This window comes from Poecilia formosa, unplaced genomic scaffold (assembly GCF_000485575.1).
Source record: "Poecilia formosa unplaced genomic scaffold, Poecilia_formosa-5.1.2 Scaffold27, whole genome shotgun sequence".
NCBI classification, from domain to species: Eukaryota; Metazoa; Chordata; class Actinopteri; order Cyprinodontiformes; family Poeciliidae; genus Poecilia; species Poecilia formosa.
Genome location: NW_006799966.1, coordinates 2591579 through 2605739, shown reverse-complemented (window position 1 = coordinate 2605739; position 14161 = coordinate 2591579). Strand labels below are relative to the sequence as shown.

General features: G+C 39.1%; 1 protein-coding gene across 3 annotated transcripts in view; it reads left to right on the top strand.

Moving 5' to 3' along the window:
- agap3 (ArfGAP with GTPase domain, ankyrin repeat and PH domain 3) overlaps positions 1 to 14161 on the top strand; it is a 148767-nt gene that overhangs the window by 24088 nt on the left and 110518 nt on the right. Inside the window, exon 1 of one of the 3 annotated variants that reach the window (XM_016669735.1) lies at positions 3770 to 3854. The exons of the other annotated variants lie outside the window; for them this stretch is intronic. Coding sequence (XP_016525221.1) covers positions 3830 to 3854 — 25 coding nt within the window. The 5' untranslated portion in view covers positions 3770 to 3829. Of the gene's footprint in view, positions 1 to 3769; positions 3855 to 14161 lie in introns of those variants that run through there. 3 annotated transcript variants of the gene reach the window in all.

The window sequence follows — 14161 nt, the reverse complement described above, 5'->3', positions numbered from 1 at the left end:
GTATATGATGGAGGACAGAAAACTACATTTGTTGTGTGAGCTTGTGGTGAATGAGCAACGCAAAACAATAAACTTGATTTAAGTTGCAAAAATGTACTTAAGAAATAAACTAAAAAAATGGACATCACCAGACAAAATTGTACCAATAACACAAACAATGAACAACTGCAGTTTTAACCTTCCTCCCCGAGTCCTTCAAAAGGCTCAGTCATTCCCCCGCTGACTGTGTGAGTAATTCAAAAGTTCAGGGCTTTTTCCCTTTAGTGAAGTCTTCAGCAAAAACAAACAGCACACATTTTTATCCAATATGGGAACTCAATACATCCAAGGTCCAGAGATACAAACATACAAACAACAAACATAATTCATTTAATGCATTCAATGCTTTAATATCATAAACTGAAAATAAGCAACCTTTGACAAAATAATCCAAACAACCTGAATCTCAAACAACTGGCTGCTGAATTTGGTAACTCCACATCAAGCTATCATAAAATTTTGGGATGTAAAAGGCAGACCGCTCCACTCCACCCATGCACAGCCAGTAGCAAGGGTGCAAAACCAGAGCAGACATTGGCTTTGAGAGCAACTCCCGTTTATAACAGGTTACACATATGAATGAATGGGTTATGCATATGCTTGGTGACGTTGGCTAAATGTTGACTACTTTTTCTGGTTTCTGGTTTTATTTTATTTTTTTCCTTGTGTCTCGCCTTCGTTTCCCCTGAAGAACTCGGCTCCCCATCCAATTACCCAGCAGAGCACGCTCCACGCATTTAAAAGCCCTGCTCTTCCTACCTTTTAAGTGTCATCTCAAAATCATCTGTCTGGAACAATCTATTCTCTTTCTCCCATTTTTTTTTTCCACTCATGTCTGAAAGTTCTCGTTCAAATCGGTGTCGATGATTACCTTTACAGCTCAGGGTCTACTGCATCAATTTTCTTTGTTAGCAGCTGGTCCAGCATGCTCTCAGCCTTGCCTCTGACAAAGAAGGCAGAGCAGTTGTCTAACCAAGTGGTCATGGTTTGGTTTATTTGGAAATCAGAATGCAACTCAAATGATTGGAGGTGGGATGAAGCTAAAACGGGCAAATCCTGTTTATAAGACACTTTTAAAGGCATTGAAGTTTGTGGAAATGTTCAATAGACATTGATACTTTTGCACAGCAATGTGTGTGCATGTAAGTGATAGAGGAGGGTTATATTGTATCCCATCATGCATTGTGTGAAGATCATTGAAATGCTCCAAAATGCAGCCTCTGATTGATCAAGAATATAACCCCAATAAACACTTGAAATAACCTTTTGGTATCTTCCATCACCCTGTCCTGCATGCTAAAAGTTCAAATAAAGGTCTATAGCCAGTCATTTCAGCACAGCGCTTTAGAGTTTGGGAAAAAAAAAACAAAACAAAAAAAAAAAACAAAAGAGTTGCCACTCCATTCTTGCTTATCTAACCTCTCATTATGACTCTATTTAAATTTTTCCAGGCCCATTTCTGTTCTTGGTCACTGTGTTCGTTAACACATAGGCGTGACTTCAGGAAAAGAGCCGAGAGAGCTACAAAATGATGCACTGTGTGAATCCAGTGACATGGTGATGAGTCACTGCAAATTCTTTTTGCTGCATATGACCCATGCTGAGCAATGAAACACCTCAGTCTGCAGTGACTCAAGGACAGAGATAGCTGCTGCAAAACCAAACATGGACTGGTTGCAGATCACACGTTTTAGGACACACTGTATAACCAGCTAGACACACTTACTATAATATTATTATTAATTTTTTTTCAGGAAGAAGCTGTTGGTTGTCCTTGTACTTGAAAGTCCTTGTGAATTTTAATCTGAAAAATGAAAAGGCCTTGCACTTCCTAATCAATTATTTCTCTGCATATCCATGCTTGGAGGCACAGTTTCTGTCTGAGTATGCAATAAAGTTCATGGTAAAATAGTTTACATGAAGCTTGCCTTTTAACGTTTTGCTGCTTTTATTATTTAGTCTTCCATAACTGTGTGTCAGTGAATGGACTAAAAGTGAGAGTAAATGGGGGCATTCAGAGGCCACTCAGCTTCGGTCAGGGCAAGAGAAGCCCAGGGAGAGAAGAGGACAGAGATAAATGGCTCAGATGGAGAATCGACTACCCCAATCAAACGCAAGAGATTGAATGAGCAAAGATTGTCTGAGCTCAGCATAAAAAAACATCTCTAATGTGATTGCTTCGACGTGAAGGCAGTGAACGGGAACATTGGCCGGAAAGAAGTTTCTGTAAAAGATTACGCTTGCACATCATTAGTGGTTTTATTTCTTAATAGAGGTGTTTGAGCATGAGTTCATAGCCCTCACAGAAACTGTTCAAACTTTAAGCTTTCTTGTGGTGGTTTTTGCTTGCTTTGGCATTTTGAAAGTTGTACGAATTGAATAATCCGTTTCCGTATTTTGGTATTCGGTTTACAGCCTCCGTTGTTGAAACTGCCTGAGTTTGCAAGTGCACACTGTCAGTGTTGTGATTGAAAACAAAAATATTACCTTACCAAGGCAAATAGTGAAGTAGGACTGTAGAGTGTGGGAGATGGAGACAAGTTGACATCACAAATACCATCAAGCTGTATGATGAAACATGATGGGAGCGTGTCAGATGTTACTTGAATGGTGCCCACGGCATGCAAATACAGTTGAAACAAGATATTTTCCTGCACGCAAAGACATATAGCCCTATTTTCCACTCACTAACTGACAGTATGTCAGACTAAAACTTCTGTTTTAAGTCATTTTGGATTAGCAAAATTTGTTCATTTTTTACAAATGCCAGAATAATGAGAATCTTTGAGACTTCTTTTTTGTCTCCCTTCTAGGTGATATTTAAAGCATTTGTATTACGTTTTCTTAAAAAAAGCTGAAAGGCTATTACAGAAAGTTTTCCACTTCAAACATGTTGGCCTATTTAAAATGACTTATTCCTGAAATAATCACTTATATAAGGTTAGTTATTTTCTCTTTTTGATCCTTTAAAGGCTAGGTTTCTAGCATGGTCTCACTCTTTTCATTCATGAAACCTAAAAATAATAAAATTTCCATAAAATACTATAAAGTATTTGATGAATGAGGTTCTGAGATGGGTCAATAATTACAAAACATGAGTCATCATCTTTTTGCATCGTCAGACTGAAAAACTCGAAGTTGAAATGACAACATGGCTGCTTCCTAAGACCTGTTGTTAAACTTGTAATGCTGTTGACTCCCCAGTATTTGAAGGGCTTAGCTGCCTGCCAATAACCAAAATCCCCAAATACTTGAGACACCTGCACAAATGCTTTTAATTGCCTATTTTTTTACAGTTCAAATATACCTTATTATGCATTAACGTGCACAGTGAAAAGCATCTTAGCACCAGTGTGGGGCATAACATCCACTGTCTCCCCTATCTCTGCTCTTGGGGGTACAGCCAACCAGCGGCATGATAAATAAATGGCATGTATCAACTAGCAGTGGGGCTATGTGTTTCAGCTTCCAAAGCTGCGTTTTCTTCCTATTGTAGACATGTGCTATGACAAAAAGCAAAACATTTGCTAAACAATTAAAAATAGTGTACTCAGACTCAAAGAAATTTGGAACGTAGTTGGATAGCTTCAAAAAAAATAAAGACGTTCATGTATCTTTAAGCATAAAACAAACGGCAAACTCTTCACAAGAAGTAAAAAATTTGTGCAAATAACAGCAGGAATGTAACTTATTGACTTTTGAAATTGATTACTTTCAAATTGCCATGCATTGAGCTCATTGATTTCCTTTCTCCCTTCCTCCTTGGTCTCCCCGTCTTGGGCTTGCTGTGATGCACCTACAACATCCTATTCAAGGTAAGCCTCTCAGACACTCACTGTGATGAAGAAATTCTTGAGAGCACTGACCATATTAAAGATGGATATTGTAAAATACACTCAACAAAACTTTTATTGATGGAAAGTGAATCCAATAATGGACAACTGGAGACTAAAGTCTTCACATATTGGGCTTTCTCAGTAGATTCACCATCTGTTGATTATTTTTTATTATATATATGTATATATATAATAGCTTAATGTTAATTGTAACATTAAGGCTCTGGTCTTTGTTTACCAGAGCATTGAGGATTAAAGCAGATGTGCATCCAGTCAATCGATAAGTCGAAGGAAGGACTCGGCATGTATTACTGAAATGTTGCCATTTTATATGCTCAAATGTGCCCAGCTAATTCATTCATCCATAATCCAACGTAATATGTTGGGTTGGCTCATCTGGCGTCCTAAAATATCCCTTTGTAGGACAAAACAAGCATAAAACCTGGTGTAGTTTACAAGCTGGTTTGTACTGATAATATATTTAGAAGTCTGAGGCAGAATAGTGTCTGGGTCTTGCAGATTTCTTCTGGGCTCGGGGATTGCTCATAGAGGTAACCTCTAGAGAGAATCCCAGATGGGGATGCCATCCTTTCAGCTGGCCTACTTCCCTGCCACTCATCACACATAGCAATTTGTACAATGTTTCTGTGCCACTTCTCTTGCTAAGTCGTCCGTGTAATTATTGTGTACATTGTGACTTTGCTGCAGCAAAGGACTCTCACCCCACTGTAGACAGAGTTTTCATACCATTTGGAAACCATGTTGTGGACACTCTTGTGGTGGACATGCATGTATGTAAGTTGCATGCAAACAGTTACGGGTAGGTGCTGCCAAGCAGAAGAGGCAGGATGACATGATGTACTAAAAAAAAAATAAAAAGTGGCTCACAGCAATACTACTTCACTCTGGAAAACAGGAAGAGATGATTAAAACTATAATTCAGGGTGTGATGGGAACAGGGCACCCACTGGGTTTTAAAAGCATGTGATCACAGACAGAGTCCTGTGGGCCCACTTCATAGCAGTAGTCATTACAATTTAAAAGAAAACTCAGTGTGGTCAATGCTGCTTTTTCCATCTCGATACAGCAGTATGTATTTCCCCTGTGAATCTACAGCAGTGTGGCTGTGTTTTTACATAAGAAAGAAGTAGCTCGCTCAGTGTGAGTTCTGTAATTTAAGCTGCTCTGCTCTCTGTTGTGGCAGCTGGTCTTGCTGCACGTGGGCGTTAATGCAAGTAAGTCACCAGCATTCATCTTGGAGTGTGTTATAATTCCATCTTCTTCTTATTTTCCAAATCGCATAGCTCTTGCTGTGCTAATCCCGAAATTGTGAGATTGCCAACATGTCACTCTAGTGCTTCCTTTTTTTTTTTTCTTTTTTTTTTAACAGCCATGAGAAACTCCTCATTTTTTAGGCTTCGATGTTTTTCTGCCGTGAATAAACATTCCAGCATGTTATGTAGTCATACTGGTTTGGGCGAGAACAAGTCGGAACAAAAATGTTCACTAAATCACAGACTTTGGGTGCAGTAATGTATAGATTTTAACTGTGTTTGTGACACCACTTTTGTGCCAAATTTAAAATTGAATAGGGAAGCCATTTCTTGTGACTCTGTTGGGCATTTAGTCTCCACGTTGAGTTTGGAATCAACCGGTACTTGCTTACAGTTTGTCCCTCTGTTAACTCAGAAAAATCCAGAATCCATACCGAAGCCAGATCTTAATGCTAGGGCTAAACCGGTTTTGGGAAATGTTACTTGACATCATCATTGCATAATATTGTGATATTTGTCTATTATTATTGACCAATAGTTTCATTACTAATGTCTTTTTTTTTTTTTTTTAGATCATTAGAGTCCACATCCTACCTTTAAATTTGTGGTCACTAAACTACAAAGCAGAGATGGTGGTAAAGGACAGAGAAAGTCTGTTCCACTTGACTAATTACATTTGAATGCACAGCACCTGAAATCAAAAATCGCCTCCAGTGAGAGGTGTGCGGTTGCAGTATTGCACACATTGATATGGAGAAGATTTTTGCAATTTGTTACATTCTGCAGCTCTGAGTTCAAAGCCAATAATAAATGGTGGCCCTGTCTATTAAATGTTGGAAAAGTTGCATATATAAACTTCATTTAAACTTTCATTCCCATCTTTTAACTTTGACCAAAAAGATTTTTAATGTCAGCCTTGGAAGAAATTTTGCAATATTCACAAGTCTTGCCCCAGGATAATCGTCTTGTTTACAATTCTGTTTCAGCTCTTCCATCACATCTCTGAAAATTACCTCAATTTCTTAATTGCACATCAAACTGCTACTGTAATAGATCAAAGGAGACCGTGATTTTAGGTCATTTTTAAGCTTTTGCAGCTTCAGCTTCTTTCTTTTGTTACCAGGTCTAAGGAGCTGCGCCTCAGCAACACCGTTTTTTTTTTTTTTTGGATGGGAGGCCTTTGTAATCCCCACGACTCCAGGCGGTTTTAGCTTCTTTCCTTTTTCAGTCGGGTTTCTCCAACAACTAGAAAACCAAGGCATGTGACAAAGGAGCATGGGCTCAGGCGGCGCAGAAATCATTCATTGCTACCCCGTGGTGTGGTGTGTATCGTCTCTAGTTGAAAGGGCTTATGTAAGATATGCAGCCTCACTTAAACAGGACAGTCATAAATCAGCCGACACGCTCACAACAACGCAGCAACTTTTGTCTGAGTTGTTCAGAGGGCTCTTCAGCTCTTCTAAAGGTTTGCTCCCGACTTCTCCCTCTGTTTTACTCTTTCCATTATGCAGTGCGGAAAGGATGAGAAATGGCTATGAGGGAGGTTTTATAAGACTGTTCATTTTGATAAATCATTGCGTGTCTGTTCCAAAGGCACTCTGAGCATGCAAACCCTTAATGACTGCAATTGGGTGAAAACGTTCTTCAACTTTGTCAAGTCATCAATTCTCTTCACATTTCTTCCCTGCAGTATAGTATATAGATCACATACAGCCACTTTTTTCCTATGCAGGAGTTGAGTTGATTTAATTTGAATATGCAAATGATACCTAGTTTCACACTTGGTACATAACATACAAATAAAACATACAAATAAATACTTAAGGAAGCATACACACACACACACATATATATATATATATATATATATATATATATATATATATATATACAGAATTTTTCCTAAACACAGGAATTTTCGTCTTCCTCTCGCCTGTTTTCACGCCATTTGTCTGCATCATATCACATATTTTGGCATCGCGTTCTAGTGAAGTCTTCCAAAATTTTGAGGAAAGTAGAACCTGTCTCAACTTTTTTTCCACAATAGTGTAAATGCCTGTTTTGAACATGAAATTTGCTCTGATTCACTGACTGTGCCTTCATTTATGAGCATAATTTACTTCGCTGTTCCCCATCCGCTCTGTCGTTTTCATGTTCTTTCTCACACAAAGACACAGATTTACTGCTGCTGAGAGTAAAGTTTAAAGGTTCAGTTTCCACTCCTGTTTTCACAGCAATTATCTAAAATTAAGCTTAAAGAAAATCTGTTTTTAGCCTTTATGGTAAATGGTAATTTTGAAGGAGCACTGTGTCTGGTTTTGGCTAGAGCCGTTCCTCTGCTGCTTTAGAAAAGGCTTGTTACGGTTACCGACACAGCGGTGTTGTCATTGCCTCTGTGAGTCGTCACATTGCGCTGTTTTTTGTCAGCCATTCAGCATCGTAGTCAGTCATAAACGAGCTTAGCACCTTTCTGAAGCACACAGACGGCATCTTCCGGTCTTCAGGGCCATGGCTGGCATGTGACTGGAAGAAAGAGAGAATGAGTCTGAGCCACCGGATGCGTAGTCAGGAACCAGTCATCATTCTCTTCCTAATCTGCCTGGTCACCCCCCCTGTTCACTGCCATCTGGAGAGGATGCCAGGGACTGGCCTTGTAGCAGAATTAGGCTCACGGGCTCGGAAAGCCAAGAAAAGCCTGGAGGAAAATGGCCTTTTTGCAGTTCACGCCTGTCTGTACTGCGTCCTTGCTCTGTGGTGCTGGCTGGCAGCCAGCAGTGCTGACGTAAGCTGGCCTGCCTCTCAACAAGACAACATCAAGCTCATCTGGCATCCAAACAATGCTCGTAAGAGCAAAACCCCTGAGTGTAAAGCAGTCTATTGACTCACAGAGGCATTGGTTTAATGTGTATTGCAACCATCCAACTCAAATTTCTGTGGCAAGCTGTTAAAATGTTCCCTTTTTTTTTAACCCACCATTTAAATTCAGTGGAGTTCAGATTATAAATGAAGGTAAAAAGTATCTTTTTTTTTTAAGCTCTATCCACTGGAGAGCACCGAAATGCAGAGAGCTGTCATTCTCCACGTAATGAGACTGTTGGCTGCATAATGTTTTGCTGCAAAAATAATGACTTCAGAGATTCACGGAGCACATGTGCATGTTGTGGGTTGTGAAAATAGTGCTGTTCTTGCTGTGCATAATGGAGTATGCATCAGATGCTGTCAACTTTAACCCTCTAGTCATTTGATTCAGTAATGTGGGTTGGCTAATTGGTTATGAGAACAGAGAGGGAGCGAGAGAAGTAATTCCCACTCCATGGTTACTCAGGTTTTATGCTTAGCACAGCTATAGTAAGGGACATTTTGTCTGTCTCTCTGTAGTTAACCAGTCCAGGCTCCACAGACCAACATTTGTCGGCGCTCTTGGTGTTTTTTTTCTTCTTTTTTTTTATTCATACGTCTCCTCTACTTCGTAACTACCAGTTGAGTTGGCTTTAATCAGCTTTAGTTATTTTGCTTTCACCTCCCTTATCTCTTTAGCTCAGTGGTCTGTGAGGAGATAAAGACGGTAAGTTATAATAAGCAGCTTGTGAGAATTTGAGTGCATCCAGAAAAAAACAAAAAAAACTGGTCTTGAATACGAGTTATTATGAATATGAATAGCACATTCTCCTGTTGAACAGTGTCTGATCAAAATCAGTCCCTCTGAAATTAAATGGGTCATGATCAGGATGGATTGATATAATATATTTCAATAAAAGGAAACACAGAGTAATCAATGACTAGAACAAAGCTGGAACCCTGACTATCTGAAGATGAGCCGCCTCCTCTTCTCTTCCACGCTGTGGGCGACTTTCAGTGCTGAAATTCAAGAAAAGTTGCTTCTTCTTTTTGACATTTGTCGACTTTGGCTTTGCTTGCTTCTTACTTCTTGCTTTGACTAAACGTTGGTTTCTGAGTTGAAAAGCAAGCAGGTTTTACTAGAGGATTTATTGGAGCCTGGTTTTCTTATGTCTGACAGTTTTGAAAGCCTGCCTTGGTGCATTACAGCCACCCTATGGCAGCAAGGTTCTGATCGAAATAAAACAATATAGATTAACGTCATGTTTACAGTTCAAATCTTTTGACTATAGATGCATTCACTGCATTCATAGATATTGGAATTGACCAGTTTTCCTTTTTGGTGGAACAATGGTGGTGATAGTTCGTTCCTTAATCGGTGGTTCGCAGTTCAATTCCCGCTCTATTGCTGAGTGCTGTTCATAAAACCTGCAAACTCCAAACCATTGTATGTCTATAAATAATCGACCAACATGTACTTTGATGCTCTGTCTGGTATTTATTAGTAGGCAGATAAAGGTTTGGGGCATATACCTATTTGATATACTATACATTTTTTTTATTCTTTCATTTTCTATTTCATTTAGCACTACCGTTTTTGTAAAAGTGATAGCATATGTAATTATTAGATGTTACAGCCCTTCGTATAAAAAGCATAAACAGCAGAATCAAAGCTACAATCAACTGGACAGACCTTAAATAAAGCATGCATAGGTGTTGGCCAGGATAATCTTTTTTGGTGCATTTCTGGGAACTACCATTCAAACAGAAGAAATCAAGTGCTCAGATAGTCATAAGGGAACTTTAATACAGACAAATCAAGCCCAGTGAGATTAACTTTTACCGGGCTGATATAAAATTGTTGCATGTTGCCTAGGCAGTAGACTTCATCAACAAAATCAACTCAAAATAAATTTGTTCCAGCAGACAGACAGCTTCTTCTTAGCCATGGTAACTATAGCTTATCTGTTTACTTATTTCTGCTTTTTTTTTTTGTTATCATGCTCTTTCAATCAAATGATGAGGAAGTCTTAATTTATACTTTTCTGTGAGTCAAAGTATTAGTTACTTTGACTCACAGCAAAACTGTTTTATATTTTATGAAAACTATAACAGTATTCATGAATGTTGTGTGAGAAAAAAAAACCTATTAATAAAAGTAGCCAAGATGGGCAATTATCTGGGAATTAAACTCTGTTAACAGAGTTCAGAAAACCAGATTTTCCTATGCAGTGTGGCTGCTCATGGCCCTTTTATACCTGTTTATAACTGAGGAAGTATCTGGTACCTTACTTACTTTTCTTTATGAGGCTATTTTGTAAATTTATTGTCCTAACTTTGTGTTTTCTTATTGTTGTTTTCTGATTATAAAATGAATGCAGTTTTCATATTCGTGACTGAATTTCAATTTAGTCTATACATCAGAGGGCCAGTCGTCATTTTTTTATGGATTGGTGTGTTGCAGAACCACGAAAATTGGAGCCGTTATTAAAAACTAAATGTTTTTCTAACCTGAGGGGTAAACAGGACCTGAATCTAGTAGAACTAGTCCATCAAAAGAAGCTGTTTTGTATTTGAATTAATTAACCAGAAAATTACTGAAGCCTTGGATGGGTAAATATGGGTGTCTTTACATAAAGAGCATAACCCTCACATACAGGTTCAGCGGTTTTCCCCAAAGTGTAGGATTACTGGCCTGGCATTCCTCCTTCGATTTTTGCAATATGTTCACTTATTGTTTGGTTTTGTAGTCATTTGTAAGAGAAGCAGCATGGAGCAATATGGTTTGTCCTCCCATAATGTATCATTGGTCCCTCACTGTGAAAGCAAGGTTTTCTCCTCTACCTCCCTCCCACTCGCCCTCTCTCCTTCCTTTCTCTTGCACTCCGCAAGGGTGAACGTGGGCGGCTGTACAGAGCATGACAGCAGAGCTCTGTTGAATGCAGACTAGAAAACGAGGGATAAAGAAATGCAACACCCATGGAAACACTTACAGTCTTGATAATGGCCCAAGTTTGTCTTTGGGGGATGTGGATTTGTTGTTGAGCTTATCACTGCACCACCATTTTGTGATGTCTCTGAGTTTTTAATTGGAAGCTGAAATTATTCACTGATTCAGTTTTTTTTGGTGCATTAATCTCCAGTTTGACACCATTAATGAGTCACTCTGTCAAAATGTATGTTTTGTCTGTGCTCCTGCCGGGGGATGTTTGCATCCCATAATGCCTTTGTTTCTATCTTCGTCTTTACGTAAGCATCTTTCTTCTTCTCCCATTGTCTTCCCTCCTGCTGCGATATGTGCTGCGAAACGCTCTGCAGCAGTGACACTGATGAGCACAGCATCAGTCTCCAGCTGTGCCTCTGTGCATGTGGTTGTGGTCGCATATTGTGGCTGCTTGTGCATGTGCTTCGCAGTGAGTTTGCTCGTGTATGTCACGCCCCCCGCTTGACAGTGTAGTGGCGCTGATGAATGCATCTGCAGACAAACTGAGCTGAATGCAGCTTGTTATTCTATCTAACAGAAAAACCAAAACAAAAGATATATATATATATTTTTTCCCCAATTTCTTAAACTGTGTTGTTTTTTGATGGTGGGAGGAAATGGGGCTGATTTCTTTGAACGGCTGCACAGCAATCAGTCTAGGTTTGGAGTCAGAGTTGATTACCGGCTGAGAGGTGGACGCCAACAAAAATTTGTGCACAGTGGATAATTACCTTTGCCAAGGAGATTATACCTGGCACCCTGTGTTATTTGTCTGCTTATTAGCAGGATTACTCAAATGTAATGAATGGATTTGCATAAAATGTATTGAAGTTGAGACGCAGCTCAATGTAGAGATGGAGCTCATATTTCTGAAAGTCTCTGCAATGTAGTTCGGAGTCTGTCCTTTTCTTTCCTCGCTTATTTTTGAGCTCCTATGCACAAAGCTGACATGAAGAGTCAGAACCAAGTAAAATCCCCCCTGCAGTGTTTCCTCACTATGCAATCTTCTGAGGTTGTGCCACAATGCACAACAAAAATAGTCTACAATGTGTGAGCTACTAAACTTTAGTAGTAGTTTAGAAGTTATTTCAAAAGGTAACGAAATGTATATATAAGATAAGGTCATGATTTTTTTTTTCTTTGTCTAACATTTGGGTATAATTTGTTGCTTCAAACTGACAAAGTTGAACAAAAATAAATTCAATTTAATTAGCATTTATTTTATTATATTTTATGTTGTTTTTTTTCAAAACAATTATTCTAATGAGTAATCAAATATTCACTCCAACATTTTAAGGTCATTTAAAGATCTTAAGAGATCTAATCTCTTTGAGCTCAAATTTTGCATGAAGCACTACAAAATATTTTCTGTTTGTTAAATAATGGTATACCATAAGCCTGTAATGTTAAAGGTGACTAATTATGCTCTATGACATCAAATAGCTTCTATGAATAAGCTCATGGTGTATTTTCATGTTTCTGTTGTTGTTGTGACCTCTGTTATAAATTCAAGTAACTTAAGTGGTTTTGATCTGTTGTAGAAATCATTTTTCACCTGAGGTAATTGTGAAGGCAATCAAGACCTAATGGGGGGACTGTAGTTCCGTGGGTAGAGTAGTTTATTTGCAATTGAACATTTGTGAGTTAGATTCCAGTTTCCTCTTGGACCATGCAATTATGCTCCTTCACCCGAAGGGGCACAATGGCAAGACACTTTACCCCAAGTTGCCTACTAATTTGTGAGTGTGATTGGCTGTATATGACTCTGGTGTAAAACACTTAGACAAGAAAAGTCCTACATCAATTCTGTCCAACTACCATTTAATGAATAAAAAAAACAACACAATTAATGTCACATTAATGCACAGAGCTCATTAACTGTCCTGAACTGCCATTAAGACCAGCCTGCTTGACGGGTTCCAACAGAGCTGATACAGTGTTACAAATCAAAATGACAAGCAAAACAAACCAGTGCTCCAGATGCTCCTGGCAGCCAGATATCAGCCCGGTGTTTAAGTTCTGGGGACATGCTAGCTCCGAGTTGTCAGTCTGCGTTTACTTCCTTAGCTTCTGCATAGCAAAAGGTTCTTAATCTACCGATACGGAGGAGCGAGATTTGATACTCCACGGAGCCTGTTAACGCAGGGCATTCAGAGATCATGGTATGTTGACTGGTGATTGATTGAAGGACTGAGAGGGGGAATGGAGCCAAACAATATTTTCACAGAGACGGTTGGAGCATCAAAAATATAGCTAAAAACAGTGGAAGAGGTGAAAAACATACAAAAGCTCACACCTGTTTTTAATTCAACAAATACTTTTCTAAAATGACTTCTATCCCGCAATGGTGAATCAAAGCAAGATTTCTGAATTAGAATATCACATCTCTTTGCCAGCCCCTGGTGCTATGCTATTTGCTTCGTACACAAGGTCTGGGCTCTTGGCTATTGAGAAACAGTTGCGTCGTGGAGACGTGGACCGTGTTGTGGTTTTAAATTTAACCCAATCAATAACATCTCCCTGTGACGTATGCAACGCGCCAGTTACACAATATGAAGCTTACCAGAAGTTGCCTGCGCTGCGCTGTAAACTATTATCCTCCACTGTAAAGAGAGAAGTGCCGATCCAAAATGAGGCGTCTGTTACTACAGGCAGACTACTATTCTAAAACAGCGCGGAAAATCAATGTCATCTTTCACAACTTCTCCTTCTGCTCGCTGATGGGCCTGGTAGAAAATCTACCGCAGGGAATCCAAGTGAAGGAGAGAAAGCCCAGAATGTGCTGTAAGCAAGATTTTTCTGAGCGGAATTGCACAAAAAAGCATTTGACAGGCTACTGCGCTGCAGATTTGTATAGTAACACCAACCTAATAAGCTATTAACTGGTTAATTCACCAGGCTAACAGCTCAGCTAGCTGACATGGAGTCTGTTGTTTAGCTAACAAATATAACTCCACAACAGCATTATCTTAATAAATGTCTTTCATCTCTACACATAACCATTCTGTTTTTGTGACCGGAATTTTATGTCAGAGAGCAAAAAAATGCCCTTTTCAGGATTCTTAGGCTGACTTTAGTTGTGCCTGCTCCACAGTTTGCCTCTCATTGGAGCTTTTCTGACGTCTTTCTTTGAACTGAACTATAACCATCAGCTTGCTTTCCATGAAGCTAAACAGGACCTTTTGCTTATA